The 24,185-nt window shown below is 40.7% G+C and overlaps 1 protein-coding gene across 5 annotated transcripts in view; it reads right to left on the bottom strand.

Annotated features, from left to right (window-relative positions):
* Nucleotides 1-219: 219 nt before the first annotated feature.
* The window catches only part of trak1a (trafficking protein, kinesin binding 1a), a 41,915-nt gene continuing 17,949 nt past the window's right edge, over nucleotides 220-24,185 (bottom strand). For 3 of the 5 annotated variants that reach the window (XM_069143282.1, XM_069143280.1, XM_069143281.1), the window contains 14 exons: nucleotides 17,455-17,531; nucleotides 15,693-15,809; nucleotides 15,345-15,445; nucleotides 14,951-15,059; nucleotides 14,401-14,479; nucleotides 14,109-14,239; nucleotides 13,931-14,005; nucleotides 12,826-12,963; nucleotides 12,613-12,689; nucleotides 12,256-12,495; nucleotides 11,616-11,944; nucleotides 8,668-9,147; nucleotides 7,034-7,136; nucleotides 220-4,305 (listed from right to left, as the gene is read on the bottom strand). In XM_069143282.1, coding sequence (XP_068999383.1) covers nucleotides 3,213-4,305; nucleotides 7,034-7,136; nucleotides 8,668-9,147; nucleotides 11,616-11,944; nucleotides 12,256-12,495; nucleotides 12,613-12,689; nucleotides 12,826-12,963; nucleotides 13,931-14,005; nucleotides 14,109-14,239; nucleotides 14,401-14,479; nucleotides 14,951-15,059; nucleotides 15,345-15,445; nucleotides 15,693-15,809; nucleotides 17,455-17,505 — 3,123 coding nt within the window. In that variant the 5' untranslated portion in view covers nucleotides 17,506-17,531 and the 3' untranslated portion in view covers nucleotides 220-3,212. The other 2 variants (XM_069143279.1, XM_069143283.1) reach the window with 2 other exon arrangements.

The following is a 24,185-nucleotide window of genomic DNA, read 5'->3' as shown; positions in this document are numbered from 1 at the left end:
TAAAAGGTGAGAGTCTGAATAATCCTGTATAATTCGTTGTCTTTAAATGTAGCTTTGTCGTGGTGTGGTTATATCCTCATTATGACATGATCAAATTCCTTTAAGTAGGAATTTAAAACCAGCAGTTTTCACATCCCATTAAAACTGAATGAAGCTGGACTCAAAGTGCAAAGTAAAAAACTGTAATAATATTTGCTGAATAAAACGGACAAGTCAGTCTTTAAGTATTTATTATTTTATTGACAGTACAATCTGTTCTGTAGAATAGAACTCATCAATCCCTGTCCAGAAAAGTTTACTTCCCTCCGTTCTCTAAATAAACATCTGATTTACATTTGTTTCTACTGTTTATTAAAAAAAAGGTTAGCATGACTATCTGTGTTGCATACATTTACAATGTAATAATAGATCCCTTCATGAGGTTAACACAAGCTTAAGGTAAATCAACATACTGTACATAAATATATGACTCTACAGCAGAATTACTGGTTGCAATAACTTACATTCAGATGAACACAGAAAACCAAGCACACACAAACACACACACACACACACACACACACACACACACACACACACACACACACCAACTCCTTGTTGCTTCAGTCTTCCAACTCAGTACTGTTTTTAAATACTGTAAATTGTTTTTTTTTTTCCATAAAATGTGCCACAGCTGCAAAGTAATGTGCAGCATCATTGTACTGTAGGCTTGTAGACAGCTCACTGCTTTCAATGGAAATGTTTCCAACAAGCTGTTTTATTCAAAATAGCGTCAACAACATAAACCTGAACGATGAAAAGTGACTCCAAATATCAGTGCGATGATTCAAAATATATAAAAACTAAAGTATTCATCAGCTCACTGCCAGCATCACAGCCACCCATGTTCATTCTATTAATCAATCAATCAATCAGTCAATCAATTAATCAATCAATCATTGGTCCAGCTCCAATGTCCAAACTTTCAGACTTTAAGAGATGTAACTTGCATGATCAGCACAAGTGCATCACTGCTGATGGACGCAACAGATCAACCACTGTTTGAGCACTCTGACAACAAGTCACCTGGACAGGCTCACACTACATTTGTAGGTTAAGGAAATTTAGTGTTTGTTTCTCACTTTTCAAATAAAACTAAGTTGAATTTACAGAAAGTGAGCAAGAGGTGTTTAAAGAAGAATTAGAACAAGCGGTTGTTTGGATTTTCTGAGCCCTTGTGGACTTTATCAGGAAACATGCTAAATCTATATGTGGGACTCTGGAACTGGGTTAGTAATACCAAAACTTCCCTTCAGCAAACAACGGTTACAGATGAAATCTCTTAAAACCATCATTTAGATATTTCAAGTCTCTCTTTTTAGTTACATTCAAGTTTCATTGTTTAATATTGCGTTATATGTTTTTATTTAGGTTTTACAGAATAAATTATATGATGTCAGAATGTATGCATGTGAATCTGCTGTGGAGCTGATTTGTAGGGACACATGGTGCACGCTTCTAATCTGGGAAAAAAATATGATTGTGAAAGAAAAATGCGACTCCTGGTCTTTATCAGGGTCTAACCTTGGTTTTTAGAGAAAGCTCGGGGTTCAGCAGTGCTTGCGGCAGATTATTATTTTTTTGATGTTGCAGCTTCCATCTGTATTTTATTGAATTAAGATGTTTGTGCCCGTTTTCACGAGTCGGTCACAAATCAACTCCCCCTATATTCATCATTGACCTCAAACTCCTACACCGACTATATGAATATGAACAGAACTGATGTGAGCATAAATGAAAACTAAACAAGTTTTGTGTTCTCTGTAGTCAGTGTTTTATCAGGTTTCCATCCAGCTGGACCTGCTCTGTATCATCATTTATGCACCACATGTTCCCTGCAGAGTCAGACACTCGTTAGGAAAACAAACAAAGCGACGTCTCAAATGAGCATGTACGGGCAGGTTCACATGCAAATAAATTAATCTGCAGAAATATTCTGATATAGTCTACCTTTACTGCATACCATGTAATAAAAGGCAAGTTAAAATATTCATCAAATAAAACAAATGCAAAACAATTTTCTAATGAGATACAGTATGTTTGTTTTTAGGCACGTAAGAACATTCAGTCACAGCGAGAGGACACATTAAAGCCCCAATCTGGGTTATCTTTGAAAGTACAAATTTCAGAATTAGAGGGAGGGGGAAAAACAGTTGCTGGTAGAAAATAATCTATAGAGCCATTGTCACTGCGTGACTTTAAATCCAGTGCAACACAATACAGACAGACAATTATGGTCTTAAAACCAACAGCATTGTTTTTCGATGGAGACTTTTTGGCTTAGCTTTGGTTGACTTTGACTTTCGTCTCTCTGTCTTTGGCAAGGCCACCTCGTCATAGACTGAACACTGAAATTACATGACGCATAAAGAAGTTATTTTGCGCGCACAAAATGTCAGAAATTGTACCAAAGGAATTACGGCTATCAAGTTTAAAAGCAAAGCCAAAAAATAAAAAAGACCTTGTTTGTTGAGTCATCAGTTTTACAGACGTGTCCTTTATGAAGGGCATTAGTGGTAGAAATGCTTTCAGGAGATGTTTGTGTTGATAGAAAACATCTAGGTTAGCGACAATAAGCCCGCAAATGACCCATGAAACAGCATTTTCTTACAGTAACAGTAACATCTGGTGTTGTGTGATTGTAATCCTAGAATATATACTGCATATAATCTCAATTTCTTCATAAATAATCTTAAGAAAAAATAAATCTTCAGCTCAGTGCAGCACATTGAAAATCACGTACTACGTTTTTTTGTTGTTGTAATATTGCACTCATTCATGGTACTAAAATGGCAGTACATAAACCAGATTGGGCCTTTAACATGACACTATATGACACAGTATATTGCATGTGCAATATACAATTACAACAGACACAGAGGAAGGCAACATACTCCATCATCATCCGTCTGTCCTGACGGTATATAACACAGTGTAACAGTTTGAGCCACTACCGGTTTCTTCACCACATTTCATTCAGTTCTCATTGATCCACTGATGATTGTTTAGAAAGATGACTGTTAGAGTTTGTGTGGGTATCATTTAATCTGGGGAGACTCGATAGCTGTATAGTTATGTATGGTATTTGGTTTTGTAAATAAATGTACGAGTAGTCACATCATGAGTAATGTCGTGTAAAATATGTGAGATTGTGTGTTTTAAAATGCTGAATATTACGTCCCAGTTTCATCGTCCTCATCATCACTGTATTGGTCGTGTCTCGTTGAATCCCACAGTTCACCGTTGGACCTGGTGTGTCTCTGTATTATCGTGTGTGGTGTCACTGTTTCCAGTGCATGTAGAGTCTGTGGGATGTGTATGGCCTTGGTGACCCGGGTATGATTTGTTTGCACTTTGCCCACTTCCTGGGTGTGTGCTGTCTTTTGTGTATTTTCTGTTTTGGGCATGGTATGTGGTATGACAATCTCTGTACTTGGGGGTCCTCCTGGGTCTTTCATAGCCATACTGGCCCCCACCATGGCAGGGTAGCTTCGATTCCTCCTCAGTCCTGCGTTCAAACCGGGAAGCCCCCCAGCCAGTGCACTGTTCCCCAGTCCAGTGGAGCCAAAGGGAGCATACAGAGGCCCCCCGGATGAAGCCGAAGCTGAAAAAGGGGAAAGGGTGCGGAAACGTTTCAGTTTGTCCACGAGTCGTAGCTTCGTCATCTCTGTTTGGCTGTCATCATCCGTCTGGCCCCCTCGCTCTCTCTCTGCCTCGCCCAGCACTTCCCTCAGGATGGTGCGAGCCGGTTTGGAGGCGAGGAAGGCATCATAATACGGCGGGTCATCAGTGGAAGGGCTGAACTGGAACACGGGGCGTGTGGCGGTGGCGGCTAAAGCAGATTTGGAGCAAGGTGAGCTGGGTGGGGTAGAAGGCTGGAGGAGGAGGAGGGTGTCCGGCCGCTTCCTCATCTGTCTGACTTCGCTCTCCGCCAGTCTGTCCGAGCATCTCTCCGTCTGCCCTCCTCCCACAATCGTTGAAGCTTCACCGGTATCCAACCCTCGGTCCCAGCTGCGGGGGTCGTACACTGAGGCGGAGATCCCATGGTCCAGCAGGAGGTGCACCAGGCCCAGAGAGGTGCTGGTGGTCTTGGTGGAGTCCCTAAGGTTGGTGGAGGACTCAGCTAGGGAGTGGGAGAGGGAGAGGCGGCGTGGGGTGCAGCAGGGGGTGTAGGAAGGTGTCGGCGGGGCTGAGAAGGGTATAGGGGAGGGACTGAGGTTGGGTGTGCCTGTGTAAGTACTGCTGTGACATGTGGCCATGGCTGGGCTGGAGATAGTAAAATGAAGAGACGACGCAGGGATTGGGTGTGCAGGGAGTATGAAAGAAAGCATGAGTGCAGAGACAGAAAGCAATCGAATAAGTTATCAAGTCAATACTGCAAAGACTCATCCAATATTATGTGGACATCATCAACCTAAAACACGACCATGCATGAATTAAACTTTTTCCTATTTTGGCCACCGAGCAGTGCATCAAAAACTTCAGAGACTGCACAACACAGGAATGTGCAGGGACCAGGCGGTAGCCGTAACATTTCCAGGTTACATCACTTGATCAACACCAAGTGTTGTGTGTTGCACACATTTTTTGTGACCACTTGAGCAGAGAGGGCACATCAATTTTGCGCCAAACGCGAAATCGGCAACAAAAATGCTTCAGAAACCCGACGGCAATGACGCAGAGTCTGGAGAAGTGTTTAGAGGGACATTTGCGTTTCCAAAGGGGCAGAACGTCACTGTCCAAAACGGAAATAGGCGCATCAGGTCGGGCGTAATTAGGACTGTTTTTAAATTTTTTTATTTGCAGTGTTGTGCACAAGGAATTCACCCCCCAGGGTCAGACTGTCAACACCAGGTTCTACTGTGATTCTCTGAGATATTTGAAGGAAAACGTATGGCGCAAATGACCTGAACTACGGCGTCATGGAACTGGAACATGACAATGCACCAGCTCGCAGTGCGTTAAAAACACAAAGGTTTCTCATCTGCCACAAGTCCATCGTCACTCCTCACCAAATTTGCCTCCCTGCAACTTCTTTCTGTTCCCAAAAATGTGCACAAACTTTGATGTGCACTCTCTGCTCAAGTTTCAGGTCCATGGTGAAACTGTAGCTGCATCAGAAAAATGCAAATAATACAGGTGCTTGTTCATACGATGTAACTTGGAATACTGACTCACTGAAGTTTTTGCTTCCCTCTGCTCTATGCCTATTACTGTGCTGCGTAACAGGAACAGTCTCGTAAGTTTAGGCCTTATTTTAATCTGCACACACTCAGTTATTTGTTACAAATACTTAATTTTAACTCGCGTCAGGAGCATCACGGCTTATTGGCCCATCGTACACACACCAGACAGTTTAAGTCAATTATTAGAGCGCTGTCAGAAGTAGCTACAGGAACAAAAGAAATTAAACCAAGTAGTCCACTTCATATCTTTTAACTACATCGTGTCTGTCATTCAGTACATTGAGCTGACTCAGGCACCATCACGTGGCCTTTATCTGGTTTTTGGGTCGTGTTGGCGTACAAAGCAGTTCACAAAGAGGAGATTGTAAACTCACTCTTGATACAAAGCTAGCCTTTAGTGTTGAATGTGAGAACTCCTCACAGTACATTATGTGAATAGTTTGGGTCTGATGTTCAGACACCGGCTTTTATCTGCCGTGAGGTACCTGCCCAGTCCTTGGACGAAGGTCCAGCTTTTTGGCTATACAAGACGTCAAAGGTCAACTTTGAATTGAGATGGGTGCTATGACTTTTCTCTGTACGCGACCACTTGTTACTACCTGACCAAAGGACCTGATTTAGGCTATGAAATGACACCGGAGCCAATCAAGAAGTGGACCTTTAGGACTTGATTATTTCCACCACAAGCTGCTGCCAAAGGTCAAGTAGGACACCGTTAGATTTGATCAGTGATTGAGGTCATAGGTTGTTAGTTAGGGACATATTGACAGGGAACATTTTGATGCATATTAGATGTATAGGGTTGTTGCTAACTAGAGACAAAAGCATTTTAGCATGATACTAAAATGTTATTTTCCTGGCTTCAGCACTGCCAATATTTGCCTTAGATAGCTGCCCACACATCACTGCCCACTAGGTGTGACCAGAGAGTTAGAGAAAACTCCTGTTGTTATCCGGGTTTACACACACCCAAAGTCTTTAGGAATGCACTTCCATGCTTTTCCTCACCCATGTGCACACTAGTAGGTGCACTCAATGGGTCTGCTCTACGTCAGCCATGACAACCAAATGATACAACTCCACTTCTTCATCCTCATCACATGACCTGTCAAGCCAATCAGACAGCAGGGACATAAAGAGTTATGGACCAGGTCCTGTGGCATCAAAGTATCAGACTCAGTTTTGGAGGGAAATGAGAGGAAACTTTGCGCCTTGGTTGAGAAGCAGCTATTCTAATATGACAGAACCCAGTGGGGATTTTAGTTTAAGCAGTTTTTAAGTAAAATTGACTCCTAACTGTCATTATTGTTGGTCTTTTTTGATAAATTATGATTACCAAACACTGTCCTCTCCTTACTGTGCCATTTGGTAAAGATATGATGGCTGCCATCATGTGTTCATTATAGTTTACTATACTTTCTTGTATCTATTAGGGGTGAAACGGTTCACAAAATGTATGATCTGGTTCATGTCAAGTCTGCAACATGGAGCTTTTTATTTCCCACTGTAAAATGATGCAGTGGGCAGTCACAGTTAACTTTCAGAAGCACTGAAGGTCCATTCGTCTGTAGTAAGAGCTGTGAAGGCTGTGTTGAACTAATCATAGGCAGATCCTCACCCTGTCTGTTCATAAAGTTTGGGAATTACCGAGCTGCTGATTTTTTTTACTTGAACCTTTCCACCCCAATATTCATTGTACAAACCAAGAACAAAAAAATTTTATATGGAGACTTTTTTTTTTTTTAAGTGTAATTATTCAACAGTGATTGGTCAAAATACATTTTATTGTATGCAAGATGTGTTTTTACCTGGGGGATACAGAGGTCAGCTGATCAGAGGGGTGGAGGATCCTGCATGTGGTGAAGGTGTACGTCGAGCTCGTGTGGGACATACACTTCCCTGGGAAATGAACTGGAGGACAGAAATAGGGGAAGGAAATAAAAACAGAGAAGGCTGTTAGTGCTGACACAAAATGTACCAAACACTGCACTGCATAAAAACTGTGCACAACAAAGTGGAGGAAAAAAATAGGCCATAGTCATAGAAGGATCCCCAAGCAAAAGAACCAGCTGATATTAGGTCCCAAATATCTAGTGAGTCTTTCATGAGAATTTAGTTGCATGCAATGAGCCTTGAAAAGATAAAGGACATCAGCTAAATTCATCACCGAAATAATTCAGTCATTAAAGGAATTTACTGAATATCCACAAACTAAAACTCTGTAGTATAAAAGTGTTTTGTTGACTGGTATTTATTATAATATGTATCTATTTAATGTTATTAATGCTAACTGTTGCTGAATTCAAAATTACTTATCTCCATGACTCCTGAATGATGACTATTTTAGATATGAAGATGCATATAATTAACACTAATGTATTAGTTAATACTTATTTATCAGTCTGATCTGGCATTATTTCCCATATTAAATAATTTTAGGAAATACCAAAAAATGCATGCGGTTAATTATAAAGCCCACCACAATAAGGTAGAACAGGTGAGTTGTAAAACTGAATCTTACTTTTAAAGAGGATTTAAGAATCATTACCAACACCACTTAAAGCTGACTGTAATATACATATTGGCTGAATGCAGTAATAATAACAATAACAATAACAATAATAATAATAGTAATTTTTTCCCTTTGTGCAAGCTGTGGTTTGGAGGAACAGTCCAGTAGTATTTGCACCAATGAAGAGTACCATGTGTTCGTATCAAGGTGACCCTACACCAAAGCTGCTTCAATTCCAATATTAACCAGCCGTGGATGGTATGCGTTCATGTGACTGGAACAGCTGCACTAATAACACCTGATATAGACACATGCACATACATGCACTTTAACTGGAGATATTTCTGGATCTCAGAGTTTGTGTGCTACACGGCTGTTGCAGGAATTAAATAAATTTAATAGCCAATAGTATGGTTTAGTGCCAGATAATTAAAATAAATATTTTTCGAATGTGAATTCTTTTAACTTCACCAAACCCTAAAATAAGTGGTGCTTCTAATCACTTCTCAAGGTGAGAAATATAAGATTTAGTTGAGAGGACAGGCGTTGCGGCGGATGGAAAGACGAGTGTGATTGGCTGGAATCAAGCAAAGTGTGGCAGTGAAAGAAAAGTATGAACTGAGGAGGAAGACTTTGAAGATGTGAAGTGAAATTAAATTAAATTCAAGAGCAAATAACCAAAAAATGTACTCTGCTCTGGTGGGGTTCGATGGCTGCATACACAAGGACTGCTCCTGGGATGGGTGCGTGTGCATGCAGGAAGTGATGTCACAGTGGGGTTGTGAGATGTCCAGTGAATGCCTTCCCTCAGTGCCTCAACCTCCCCACCCCTCCTCTTCTCCCTCCTCCCCTGTGTGCCCATGCTCCAGGGTTAAAAATGAGGATGTTGAGGTTGCAGTGCTGTGAACCCCAGCTAAGAGGCTCCCTCACCAGGCATGCGGTCCACAGAGGTGGGCTGTAAGGCTTGGAGCTCCTCAAGGTCCATGTGCCCGTTGACCTCGGAAGAAGAGGGGGGAGGAGAAGACGAAGGGGAGGGGCTGGAGAAAAGAAGAGGCATGCTTGCAACATGTCCATCTTTTCCTTGAACTGCTTCTCTCGGCCCGCAAGTTGCTCCATTCAGTGTTTCCGACTGGCTACTGTCATCAGCGTCTCCGTCCTTGTTGCAGCAGACGGAGGGAGTTGAGGTAGAGCGAGGCAGATCCCCGTGAGCAGAGCTCTCTCCTGACCAGCCGGTGAATGAGTCACGTGACACTTCATCCTCCTCTGGTTGGTCCAGTTGCCAGCCGTCTTCCTGCTCCTGCTCGTTCGCTAAACTGCGGAAGCCCTTGGTGACCACACCAGGCCGGTGATCCAGCAGAGCGCCCATGTGGGGTTGAGCCAACTGCTGCCATGCATGGAGTGTAGCCGAGCCTGGAAAAACAGGAAAACCTCATGTTATAAAAACTGAAGTAAAGCTGCTGTCTTATAGTGGCAGGAAACGACAGAAGCAGTTCCAGCTATTTTTTCCACTTCCTCTATGTCTCCTATAAACATGAATACAGGAAGCTTCCCACAAAAGCTGTTAAGAAGTTTCACAGGTTGGAAATATTGGCCAATAAACAAAATATATAGTCTCATAATGGCTTTTAATTGTGGATTTTATAGGCACTTTGGTTGTGTTGGTGGAGATTATCTTAAGATTTCCAGCTTTAACACTGTTTGTTTCATCAGTCTATGACATTTCTACAAAGTATGAGTTGTGTCGTACTTTTGCCGGCAGTTATAATAAATAAAATGGATTTTGTACTGGTCAACCTCAGCTTAAACATGCATATTGAGAAAGTAGAGACACTTCCCTCCCAAGACCTAAAATATAGGTCCTCTTTCACTCTGCTTAATATCGTCACCCAATTAGAGTCAGATCAACTTCTATGTCTGTTAACCTCTAGAAGCTGCAAAAAATAAAAGCATCATTCTAGATGAGGACATGGACCTTTTATTCTGTTCAAGACATTTCTGTTTATTTGTGTTAAAAAAAAAAAATCCTCTAAGTTTACTTTCAAACATACTAACATGTACACAGCCAAGCGGTAAAAAGAGTCATGTAAGCACACGCACACACTGTATACTCACACAGACAGGGACGGGAATATCCTTAGATTAATTACATTGTTATACTATCTCTTCATGCATTACATGGAGCGTCTCACACACACAGCAGTGACAGTGGATGTGATGGCAAAGCAGGCAATGTCTTTGTATTCACTGAAGTGTCCTTGCACAGTGAATCGGTCTCATTTCAAGTCTAATGAGTGGTTGTTTTCTCCTGATACAAGTTTAGAGATGTCAGTACAAAACTAACACAAAAAGAAAAGGAGAAAAGGAGGGTGAGAAAATAAGTACTATTTTATTCAAGAAGTCATCAACAAAGAAAACAGACAAGTAGAACAGAAGAAGAAGTAAAGTGCATAGACTGAAGCTGAAATGAAGAAAAGAAAAAAAAGCCAACTGAGGGGACGTTAAGGGGTGAACGGTACACTAATGCCGTCTGTACATGTGACAGCAGCCAGAAATTTATGAATGACATGATTATAAAGACAGATGGCATGCAAATAATCTGAGTTTACCAAGAAATAATAAATAATCTTAAAATCCAAGAATGATTCTATTGTTTCTCACATCAACCAACCATGATTAGACTTGAAATTTTGTTCATGCTTAAAGTAAAAGAACATCTTTACATTTCATATCTTTATCTTTTTGTCTTCATCTTTCTGACCTTAAAATATTATCCAGTGTGTTAGATATCAGGTGTCTGTTATGCAAGTGGTTGTAACTCTCAATTTGAACACTAGGTGGTGCCACAAAACAGGTAATAAGGAACAAATATTTCCTTTTTCAGTGGACTAATTTAAAAGTGAGGAATGCTTTAAAAACAACGACAACTGAGCATCCAAAATAAATCAGGTTTAAGGCTCTTGTTGCTTTTCGGCCAGTGCGAGGATGTGGGTTTACAATTGCATTCAGTTGCGCCGCATCATTGTAATTGATTGTTATTATAATACAGTGTGTATTAACAATTTAGCTCTACAAACTCAACAACCAATACAGCAGGGAAATGATAAAATATTTGGATCATAAAGATCCTCCACTAAAAAAAAACGTGGATAAGAAGGTTTTTCATGTGTTGAAGAATACAGGAAGCACCATTTCAAATAAAACATATCGACTCATCACTGGAAAAGCAGTATGCAGTTCTTATGATTTGATATACACTCTCATTATTGAGAATGGAGCCTGAGAAGGAAAAATCTGACTTGGAAAAAAACATGAATCTGCTTTAAAAATCTTATTGACTAACTATATGCTTCAAACCAGTCGCACTGTTACACACACAGCGTGTTGTCTGACGTCCTATATTTCAAACCAGCAGCGTGGCTGTGTGTTTCTAAAATAAAAGGAGTGCTGAAGATGCAGACTACCTTCCTGTTGCTCCAACACCTCCAGCAGACCTGTGGCTAAAGCCAGCGGAGCTCTGAGGGGAGGCTGTGATCTTGACAGGCTGCTCAACTCCAACAAACTGGAGCTCCTCTGCAGCTTGTGACGATCCAGTGAGGCACTAAGAACGATTTTGGACTGACTGTGGTTGTGAACTATCAGGTATTGATTCTGTTGCTGGTTGTGGAGGGCTTGGCTTTGGGTCTGATAAATTTGCGTGTATATTTTAGGCGTGTTTAGAGGAATGAGGTTGGACTTTTGGGCTAGGTTTTGGTTCAGATTGTGTTTTTTCTTTAAAATCTCCTTTTCATGGTACAAAACTTCTTGAACATTGAGATTTTGATTCTCTTTCTCATCCTGTGGAGGATTAGTGGACTTGTGGCTCGTAGAGGAATAATCACCTTCTAGCGGCTTTACAATCTGCAGCTTCTCCGGCAGGTAGGACCGTGCGGTGAATGAGTATCCCGACCAGATGCTTCCGATAGAGGGATGGGAGCAGAGCGACAACAAGCTCTCTGTTGGGGTCCCTGGACCTCTGCTGTTCTCCCCACCTCCTTTTTCCTCCTCTTTGGCCAAGTAAGCCAGCTTTCTCTCCCTCTCCTCCTCGAAGAAGCGTTTTTCTGAGAGGTAGTTGTCACGACGGAGGGACAGACGCCGCAGGGCTGCCTCCAGGTCCCTGCTGCCCGGGGTCCCGGGTGTTCCAGGGGGGCGCTTGTTAGAGTCCTCTGACCTAGAGAGGGAGACAAAGTTGACCTTGTTAGTTTTCAGTAAAAAAAACACTCTCAAAAAAATGACATTTACACTGTTAATTGAAGACACTACAGTTCAAAAGTTGAATCTGTTCAATTCACTGCCAGAAATAGCAGAGTAACACAGAATATTTTCACATTTGAGAAGCTAAAACCAGAACAAAACGACATGAAATATCAAGTTGCAGATTGATTTTCTGTTGATTGACCAATCTAAATCAAATCCAGCGAGAGTCAAACACTAGATTATTCATATCTACAGTTTGTATTCGGGGAGGGAAATTTCCCATACCCATCGTCAGGAGCCTCCAGGATACAGCTCGTTCTGTTGTCCAAGATGATACCACTTCCTGTATCGCTACCGTAAATGGAGTCAGAGCGAGGCGTGCCCACCCTGCTGGAGCGCCCTGAGGTGAAGCATGAAGTCTGATTGGAGCCTGGGATGTTGAGAGGGGAGGGCGCTAGAGAGGAACGCTGCTGACGCATCAGGTTTAGGTTTTTCACCGTCTGGAAGACTCTCTTTGGCTGCAGTCTGCAGAAACAGGACCGTATACAGTAAACATGGAACTACTGCATGAATACTACATTATGATGTGAGAACAAATCATGTTTTCTTTTTAATACGAGTCTGTTTTAAAATTGGATTTACCTCTGCTCTTCTACGTCCGGGTCATCCATCTGAAGTTCCTTCCTCATGGTGCCCTCTATTTCTGCTGCCAAGGAGTCCTGGTGGAGAAAGATATTAAAATAGATTCTTTTGCTACTCGGGGCCTGAAGATTCTGCAATACTGATGGATATTCTGAGTAAATTTTATCTAAATTAATGCCAGAGATTTTAACAAATTTTAGTCCCTTCACTCACCATCGGGAACAGACCCAAGGAGTGGAAACGCCTCGATGTGCTGAGTGGAAGAGTTTTATTTCTCAGGTTCTTCAGTTCCTCCTGAGCTTCGTGGAGCATCTCCATACACTCTGCGTACTTGTCTTGCAACTCTCGCAACTAAAAAGAGGAGAAAGAAAAGACATGAAACCTTTTAGAAAAAAAATGAAGCACTTTGCAATATGGTGTTGAACCTTGACAGAGATTATTTGTTTTCTGTTTGTCTGTAAGGTGAATGCCATAGACCAGGCCCATGTAGGATGTAGGAGTGTGCATCTTGAGTCTTCGACAATCTATGTTGGTAACCTTGGTGACAGGATAATGTGGGGACAGGGAGGATCAGGGGAACCCCGCGTGTTAGCGACAGCATGTGCTGTGATTGACTGACAACAAGCTTCGAATGTTTCTCTATAAGCTGAAGAGACGTAAAGTTGATTGTGTAAATCATCAATTACAAGTATTTATTCACTTTGCAGCCGTAACTAATAGTTGGCTGCTGTCTAGAGTTGATTATAATAATACAGTTAAAATAAAGGAAAAGGGGTGCGCATGACTGATTTACTCCATGTGGTAATATATGTATTAACATTATACTGTAAGTATTCTTGATTGGCCCTGCCATACACAGTAAATGAATGCATTTCTGTAATATTGGATTCTTAGCTAGGCTCTGAGTTTTAACACAAACCACCCACATGTACTTTATCTGTGGTTAAAGGATGGTTTCAAATGATATACTATATAAAGGCTGTAGGGTTATAATGGTACCAAAGTTAAGAATGAAATCCAAGTTTATTTATTTTCAATTGTATATGACGTATATATCACCAAATCATAACATAGGTCATCTCAGGGCATTTTATACAGTAAATCGATAAATTATGAGACATAATTCTCTAAATATATTTAAAAAAAATTCCCTACAACAGAGCATGCTCCAAGGCAATATACACAAATAACTGAAAAACTGGAGGTCGTCTTCGGCAGGCTCTTCAGCAGTCTGGACCATTAATATTAGTTGATGGAAACTACCACAGCAGAATGTACAGTGATGAGGCCACGGTTAGCTGGTTGTGGATTGCCTTACCTCAGCAGTGAGTTGTCGCTGGGCGTCTTTGGCTGCACCCAAGTGCTGCGTCAGCTCCTCGTTCTCTACAGCGTACTGTAAACAGACAAAATCAGGACAGCGGGTGTGAAAAAAAAAAACTGCATCCAAATTATTCAGTATTGAACATGACCTGTGAGAGATATCAGGGGTTTCATACAAGCTTGGCCTTCTTCTGGAGGTCTACTATCTGAGAGAGGAGGTGGGTGATCTCCTCCTGCTGTCTAGATGCATCTTCAGTCTTCCTGGCCAACTCCTCAGCCAAAGAGGAAATCTGCAGGTTGGCACCACCTGGGAAGGAGAACACGTGTTCAGAAAATAAAAAAAAAAAAAGGCAGAAGCTGCCAGAAAGCAGGCTGCCTACAAACATACTGCCTTTACAGGATGAAGAAGTTGACAGCACTGAAACAATGATCAAAACATTGATAACATGAATCCAGTCAAATACTCACGTAGTTCTTTGACACAGTCATTGACAAGCTGTTGCTCTTTCTCCTCATACGATATTGTTTCTGTCTCCAGATGACTCGCCTGGAGAGAAATACAATAATCAGACAATAGTAATGTATATATTATTATCCTATTAAATAACTTGTCATTAAAGATAAGGAAAAAGTTGTGCTGAGACTGTAAGACTTTCTAATGAAAAGATTAACAACACTGCTGCCAAGAGACTAAATTAAACAGGCTTTAGGATCGTCCTGAAATGCTACACTGAATATATTTTTTGATTATTTTATATCTGTGATAAAAGCAAGAGCTTCTCTCTTATTCATAATGTGACTAATATTAGATATTACGGATTATTCTTGGTTTAAACTTGGACTCAAGTCATTTTGTCGATACAATAATCATTGTGTTAATATAATAATATTGTACTTTGAAAAGAAATGCATGTAGCATATTGGATTGGAGGCCATTTCTAAGAGCTTGGGGATGTGTGTGTGTGTGTGTGTGTGTGTGTGTGTGCGTGTGTGCGTGCGTGTGTGCATGCGTACATACCTCAGATCGCAATGATTTGTTTTCTTCCTCCAGATCTTTGAGTTTCTTCTGCAAAGAGTCCAGGGGGAAAAAAGTTGGAGTTGACACATTGGATTCACTGGGACGCACACTGTAAACACAAACATGTGAGGGTTGAGCTTTGTGAGTATTGGTCTACTTCACCTGTTCATACTGAGAAACTGAAAAACCGGTAGAGATTCATAAGAGAACAATGAACAATCTGCTTCTAATAAAATACCCATGGGATGTTATAATCAGCTTTTTAAACAAACAGTAATGTCATTTAGCGTTTTTAATTATGTGGTTTTGTTTGCATTTAATTTGAATTCTGCTGCATAACTGTGTGGTATTGTAAAGAAGTAGTGAAGAGGAGGGGGGATGAGGGGAGACTTACGGTGTAGAGGTGGTAGACTCCCCCTCACTTTCCTCTGCAACGCTGGTGTAGAACTGTAACAGCTCATCTTTCATGGACAGGTCGTGACGCAGCTGAGATACCTGGATGTGGAAACAAAGAGGACAGATAGAGTAAAAGAAGAGATGGCGTCAACTCTCACTGCTCCAAACCCACAGACAATGATTTTGCGTGCGTGTACGGAGACATGCTTCGAGACATTTCTCAGACAATATCACATTTGAAGACCACCAAATATAAAAGCACTCCCAAACACACACACACACACACACACACACACACACACACACACACACACACACACACACACACACACAAGTCGCCATGTACCTCCTCTCGTATGTGCTCTACTTGCTCCTCCAGTAGTTCGTTTCTCTCACTGAGAGCTTTGTTTTTCTTCAGCAGTGACTGTCCGATGCGAGCTGCTAACTCCAAGTCACGCTCTTTCTGCACAAACACAAAGTTTTGTTGAGCAAAGCAATTGAATTTCTTGCAAACTAAAACACATTTTGCATATAATATTCATAATCATGTTCTCATTAGTGTATAATCACCTCAAACAAAGAACCGTAGTGTTTTAGTTCGCTTAGAATGAGTCCTATATATCTAAATAGTAGGGATGGGCTATAATCTTTGAGTTTTCAAAAAGTCATAAAAAAATAAAAAGATCTAATAGTTTATGTTACTATTGTTTTGCCCATTTTCCTGTCTTTCTTAGTGTTCACTAGTAACACATTACCACTGTCAGAGGGGGCCAGTAATGCACCTAAAAGCTGTTTGCCAGTTGACATTGTAACACTGCTTTGGTACAAACAGCAGAAACATGTGAAGTGAATACCGAATAGTATTTTTGCTTGAAATGCCAATTCCTACTTAATACAGAGCAGGTCCTCCCCCACAGAGGACATCATGTTGCACCGCCATGTTTTTACAGAAGCCCAGAGTGAGCAAATCAAACATTGGCTCTGTAGAGGGCCTTTGCATTTTTCATGAGTTTCATGGACAACGAAGATTTTCTCACAAGTTTCGAAGGGCAGGGTGAGGCGAGGGGTGTACTTTGGGCTTTTTGGGGTGTGCCCAAAGTGAGCTGGGATAGGCTCCAGCCCCCCCATGACCCTGTTCAGGATAAAAGCGGGTGTAGATAATGGATGGATGGACATGCCACTAAATCCTACACTCTGCTCATTTAACACGTTTTATTTCAACAACAACACATCACAATATCCACTTGCCACTCAACAAGGACAATTGTGGTATTCAAAAAGAAACTTAATACTTCAACCTCTTACTGCCCACAACAGTACAAATCTCACAATCTACACAAGTACAGTATGTGAGAACCCATTGGAGCACCTGAAAACTCCCATCAGTCAACACTGAGGCTTATTTTGACCTCTGGAAACCAGACGTTCCTGTTTTTCAGTAGGTCAGAGTGATATCAATAACAATGAGGCAGTATTAAGGAGTACTAGGAAAACAAAGAGACTAGAAATACTAAAATACTATCCGGTGCTACTGAGTAGAACCTGGCCGATACTGGATTTCTGGGGCCGATGTTCATATGGTGTAAAAAGATCTTCCAAAAACTTCACGGGGAATTTAATAATACAACATATTCCAATATATCTGCTAATAAAATCACCAGGCTGATATTGGTTGGCCTCTACTACTGAGCTGTTCAAAGCAAATGAAATCCTCACACTTCTAGTTATACCAATTGTTAATTCACAGCAATGAAGGTCATCTGTTGGTAAGACCTCTCTGTTTGCTGTGTTTAGACAATAGTTGCCTGGCTGTTTGGCTGCTGCACGTCATGGTTCATTTAACACGGGAACCTTTCTGTTTGTACTTTACTTGTTATGTCCTGCTTTACATTCTGCTGGTCCCTTAGCAGCTGAGGAGGGTCAGTCAGATTTGAATATCAGCTGGCAAAACAAGTTTTGTGATGTCCTTCTATCGAACCTCCCTTGTCACCCTTCATAAACCAACCCGTTTAAACTATTACATAATGCATTTGACCAAAGTACCTCACAGTCGGTCTGCAAGTGCTGCAGTCCTCTGTACTTCGACTTATTTTACTCCGTGATCTTACCTCTTCCAGCAGTCGGGTGACGGCGTCTATGTCGCTGTAGGTCTTCGTCATCTGGCCCACTCTGTCAGCACACAACACTGCAGAGACAAAGACAGACAAAGGAAGGGAAAAGAGTGGTTAGGTCTTTAATAAGATTTATGAACATTCAATGCACTCAATAATAGGGCTGTTAAATGCAATGTGACTGTGATTCTGGTTCCTAAACGTTACTTTTTTTTAATACCAATTTTATATAATCCATTTTAAATAATATTATGGTACCAATCTGTAGTTTTCATGCAGTTTAGAGGAGGAGAGTTTAACTCGGGTTGTTTTCTGTAGCTGCAATTAACAGATGTCCCCTTAATGCCTCACATGGAACTGCTAGATGCCAGCTAGCCACAATATTAAATAATTTATTAAATTCTGATCTTTAAAAAAAAAAAAATTGACGGCAAGTGTTCACACATGTACAGTAAAACCCTTTTAACAGGATAAAATATAGGGTTAGACACAAATGTTTGGGTGGCTTGATGCCTATTCTTTGAAATGTTGTCTCTTTTTTTTAATAATACAAATCTTTGCATGATAACTTGCCTAAAAAGCCTTGTTTCCATGAACATTACACCTTTCAAGTGTATTAGGTACATTTACCTAAACCTAATGCTGCGACAAATCTGATCCTTATATTGATGTTCAGCTTCAGTTTTAGAGATGTTGATTTAACTGTATGGAGCTTGATAGCATTATAAGAAAAGGTGTTTCCAATATTTATCCACAGATATAAAGGGTATGGAAGGCATTCGTTTTAGTCAGCCAAGTATAAAGTCCAAATTATCTAACCCTGTTTAACGCAACATGTCTACGTGTTGGATTTCATATTGCAAGTTGCATGATTGACTGGTAAACAATGTGCCCGTGTCCACTCTGCTATTTCTTTTCCACTCCACTGAACGCTCATGAATCATATGATATTCCTAGGACGAACACCCATACACACCCTGAACACTGACCCGCACACAGCCCACTTCCAAGTAATTCACAAAAGATAAGTGACTGAGTGCAGACATCAGTGTGAAAGGCCACACCTCAGCTTTACCTTATTCAAACTGAACTCACTCCTTCCTCAAACAAAGTTCTAACTTAAAATGAATATGATTTACATGTCTAAATTTAAACACCTGAAACAGCCACCTTAAACAACAAATGAGTAACTGATTCCCAAAATTGATTTCATAGCTCGTCCTTGGTTTATTGGAAAAATGTGTTGCCATTTTTCTGAAGTGACATTCACTTGTCCATGTAGATGAGATTACTCTGTGGGGATGTATCAGATTTGGTCTATTTTTGAACAGTATCATGATTCACTTTTAGCACCGTCAGCTGCAGAGAGAATGTGTGTCATCTCGCACTGTGTAGAGGACAATGTGATACCTGCCTACTACATGCCTTTACAAATGAATGATTTCACACAGACCTTTATTTTTATTGTAATTGATAAAGTAAAACTAGAGGAACAATGACAACAGTGTTGCTGAGGCCTCACCGAATGCAAAAGAGACTCGGCCCATGCAAACAAGCTTATTTTCATATCTTCATACATTATAGAAAGTGCAGAGCTGCTGGAAACATACACATAAGGCCTCAGCTGCCTACATGTTAGTTAAGGATAATTATCATCCATTATTAAATAAGCTTTTCTAACCAGGCAAGTTTGAATGAACATGCATGACACCAAGTGGCTTCACAGGGTCATTTTGTTTGATTAAATGAGGCCATGTCAACGTGTTCACTGTTGTTTAGCTTTACTCTACGGCGTCCTGAGTGGTCAAAGACTTGAACCATTTCACATTAAATGACTCCACCACAAGTCAAACAACTCATGAGTGGAAACACTGAAGCTGTCTTTGCAATCACAAGGCACTACACATTAAGACTCTACAGCCATGCTGGTGGCTTTTCTATAGGCTGGTATTATCAGATCCAAATTCACTGCATGAATATATTGGTCTGGGGACACTCCATTGAGGGCTTTTCCAGTTGTTGCATCAGAATGGGCTTAGAACACGGGTTAACTAATACTATCGGAGCAGCCTTTATATGCTATATGCCCAAACTCTCCCATCGCTGCCAATGTCACAAACACTTAAGTGTCATCGCACTTAGCTACCTCCCATTGGTCGCGGATTGGTCTGACTTCAGAGTGGCTGTGTTAACCTCAATGTGAACAGGGTTTCCAGACTGTAATCACAGCTAAGACTGAAGCTGTGAGCAATAGTCAGGCTGTACTTTGCCACATTGCTACTCTAAACTAAACCAAAGTCAGAAGGCTTCATCCTCCGGAGACCATGAATGACTTCACCAAATTTCATAGCAATACAACCAATTATTGTTGAGGTATTTCAGTGTACGTCAAAGTAGTGGACTGACAGGCTAACCTTGAAGCTAGTGTTGCTAAAAACAGATACGAGTTTGATCATTCAAAGCAAACATCTCGATGACAAGAATGATCTTTCTGACACAAGTGTGATTCGAACACACAATAAAGACACTGGTGGTGGTTGTTAAGGCACAGATTGTTACTGTGGGAACAAATCGGCATGAGGATCACCAGGAGACACATGTATGTACACACGCGCAAACACACAAACCTGCATCACTTGCATTCATTTGCTATCCGACCCATTATGAGTTTGTACACTTGATAAGACGAGGTGCAACATGTCTTGCTTTCTATTAGTGTGTGTGCTTTCTATCAAATAACATGTTGGTTAGTTTCCATGGTAAAACTCCACCCACGTCAAACAAGTGGAGACGGCTTAACCAGCAAAAGCTTATATACATACAGGAAATAATAATTATGTTACTGATTTACTTTATTAATCCACTTCAGTCATACATAGGTATTAAAAACAAAACACAGGTCACAGAAGGCAACTATGACCTGGACTGTATCAAGTGTACAGGAAATAATAATTATGTTACTGATTTACTTTATTAATCCACTTCAGTCATACATAGGTATTAAAAACAAAACACAGGTCACAGAAGGCAACTATGACCTGGACTGTGTAAAAACAGGTGTAACCTAATATTGGAAGGTGATCAGGAGGCTTTCTTGGTATTTTATTCAACGAATAGGTAATTTAAGACAAACAAACTAACTCTCTCTCCCTCCCTTTCTTTTTTGTGCCCAGAGGATAACAAAGAGGAAAAGTAAAGACATATGGTCTTATTCAGCAACACCCATCTGGATAACAACAGAGTTAAGTTTAGAAAGTATGTTCCACCCGACTAGATGAGCAGAGCTACTGTATAGATAACAAACTCAGAACTTTTATTTGATTTGGTAACTCAGAGTTTTGAGCTGCAATGTAATCAAACCTCCAAATGAAGCTATTCATAGACACTCCTGGTTTTCTGTCAGTGTGCTTTGGGGACTGATTGAGCCAAAGGTCTGGAGTTACAGACAGCCTAATGACCCTGACTGCTACTGGGCAACACACAAGTCCAATAAAGAACAAACAAACACCAAGACAACGCACAAAAAGGATGCCTTGTTATTCAAATCAATACCCCAAACACAGCCTCTGGAGAGCTGTTAAAATGTAATGCAAGTGCAAGTCACTAATATTTCCTTTTCGGACCTGGCTTTATTTCCATCTTAATTGCCACAGTAAAACATTGTCATGCCACAGTAACATTTAGTGCCTTTAATCTGTCAGTGTAATCATCCCTGAAAGGAACACCAACATTATTAAACACAAGAGAACCATCTAAATGTCAAAGAAAAAATAATTCTGCATTTTAAAATGCAGTTTAAACTGACGTTTTGGCACCTAATACACAACATTGAAATGACCTCTGTGATAGAGGGCCGAGCCCATATTTGAACATAAGCAGGCACATGAATCATGTTGTGCCGAGACCAAATACACAAACCAAGTTACCAACTTGAGTGACTGCACCTGCAGGATGAAGCCACGCCCCACAGGAGACATGGCACCTCTCAAAACGGTTACACAGGTATCCATGAATTCTCTTCAGAATCACAATCTCTTCTGAACAAATAATCAGACAACAACAACAACAGAGGTCTGACACACAGAGACAGTGCACATCCCAGCGAAAAACAAAAGGAGAGATACTGCCCTACTTTAGAAATGTGACCACAACTACCTTCACACAAAACCTGTTGCTCTTCATCCATTTCTTCTTCCTCCTCCTCCTGCTTGGAGTTTTCATGAGGAAAACCGACATATTCTTCCTCTTCCTCTTCATTTTCTTCTTCCTGCTCTGTGCTTTCATGAGTGGGCACACAAACATATTCCTCGTCCTCATCAGGCTGGTTAGTAAATTGCAGCTCGTCCTCAGTGCCAGACATGAAGAGTGCCATCCTCCACTTTGGCACTGCAGCTAACCAGTAGACCAAAAAGCCCACAGGTGTGACACCATGGCTCCTACCTGTACCTGTGTGTGTGTTTTAATCTTGGAATCTACACTCTAATCTGTGTGCCTAAATGTCAAAGTGCACACCTGACACCAGGTTTGTTCCAAAGAAGAGAGGGTGTGTGTTTCTTTTTGGAAGTCTGTCTCTCTAAACACTCCACTCTAAAAAAAAAAACTGGAAAATGCCTCTGTGTTTATATCCATCAGGTCCCAGGTAGTATCAGGTCCCAGGTAGTATCAGGTCCCAGGTAGTATCAGCTGTATGCATTTCTAAAAGTGTGTCTATCATTTGTCGCCTGTGGCAGCACAAGGAGATGACCAGATAACCCGACTCCTCCCCTCCTCGTCTGTGACTGGTCAGTGAATGGCCTATTCTACTTCCCCATAGACATTAGGGTAGACTGGCTCACACACACAATCGTTTGTAGGTTATCACCTTTTTAAGGTTAAAAAAAAAAACTACGTTAAAATAGATTTAACACAGCAGATGAGGGCATTTAACATCTCTAATATTTATCTTAATCCCTGTAATCCTCAACTGTTCAACACGTGTGATGTTTGGATTACAGTGGTTCAGAATCACATTGATCACAAGAACAAAAGGCTGAAGGAGTGACACACCTGTTTCTTAACATGGACCTTGACAATGAAAATAAGTCACTTAACAATCCCCCTCAAGGGAAAGCAACTTGGTACAGTCCCGCTTTGCCTCCATGGTGAAAATAGGGCAGAGCAAACATAACAAACATCCACCTGTTTCCAGGGTGGAGCCAGACACACAGGCACTTTTTTTGCATATTTAACCTCTAGACAGTATTATCAAGTGAGATATGTGGAATAAGTGAGCTTAATCTACTATTCTATTTATACATTAAGCTGTAAAGTTGCGACAATTGAAGCATTTCCTCTTTTATCTCTCTAAATAATAATATACTGTGAATCCGAAGAGAAAAGGGTATCCTTTTCCTTTAAATCAGAAAAATGTTTATCTAACAATGCCAATAATCAAAATATTTGCCTCAGTGTGAACAGTTGGATGGTATTTAATTAAAACCTTATGAACACTAAAGATGCACGAGAGGGTTGCTCTGTAGCTTTGAAAACTGGCACAAAAAAGAAAAGAAAATACAACTATGGGTCAAGTTTATACCAGACTGCATAACATTTTCAATAGGGGCTTTGGGAAAATGGCCAGAAAAGACAACTCGCATGCCAAACTTCAAAACCTTTTTACTAAACATCTGTCTCCATAATGGCAAACTTAAAAAGTGGAACCTGCATAACATTTGTAAGTTTCCTGAAGACTGACATGTAGTACTGTACCAACAATAAGTTAACCATTCAATACGAGAGTCTTCCTTGAGCCTTTTATAACCCTTGTCTCACCATGTACAAGGTACATAAACCGAGGGTGTAGTGTTAGAAAGTTCAATAGGTTTCCCTTTAAAAACAAGTGGCTTATTGGATAATGCATAAATATACTTTAAATATTCCAAAGAAAATGTTACCATAATATGACTAAAGTTTTCAGGAGTTTTTTTTTTTACAAATTAATACTGTATTATGCAGTATGTCAATGTCACATAGCTGAACTACTGAAACCTGCAAGGTCCAATCCTACATTAAAGCTGCCCACTTTTCTGCTCATTACTCACTGCCCCAGTGTTGTAATTACTGTAATTGCTCATGAAAACTGATGCCAGCTCGGTACCATCCCAGATGCTTGAGTAACCTCACTCAATGGTCCTATGGATGCAGTGGTGAGAGCAGCAAAAGAGTTCTGGACAAACACCACTCAGTGCTTCTGGGCCGTGTTTTCTCATCTCCCCGTCGCTTTTGTGGTCACATTCACTCTTTATGCTCCACTAGGTTTTCCTTTTTCACTCTAATGCCCCCCTCACCTCCTCCCCCCCACCTCTCCATCTCATACTGTACTTCCGCTATGTTCTGAACAGCATATTTGAAAAAATGTTTACTAAATTGGACAAGAAAAGTAAAGTTTAACATAATTGTTACGTGTAAAGCCCCACTAAAGACACAAGAAATCCGCTTAGCTGAAATGAAAAACAGCCTCTTAGATTTCTTACCCACTGTTTCGTTTGTGATAGTGACTGTAGCCAAGAGAACAGCAACAGACAGAGGACTACTATTTGTCCCACTTGCTAACTGGGTTGTGTCCCCAGTCTCTAAAATACAGAAGGTAATGTGAGATAAGTTAACACATCCTCTGAGATCAAGTAATTCTTCCCTTTAAAAGTTAATAAGCAAATGCAAATGCAGCTTAAAACCTATTATCTATAAAG

Source organism: Embiotoca jacksoni, unplaced genomic scaffold, assembly GCF_022577435.1.
Source record: "Embiotoca jacksoni isolate LCO1_2020_lvr unplaced genomic scaffold, fEmbJac1.0.p SCAF_11, whole genome shotgun sequence".
Lineage (NCBI taxonomy): Eukaryota > Metazoa > Chordata > Actinopteri > Embiotocidae > Embiotoca > Embiotoca jacksoni.
This window is presented reverse-complemented; position numbering and strand designations above follow the sequence as displayed.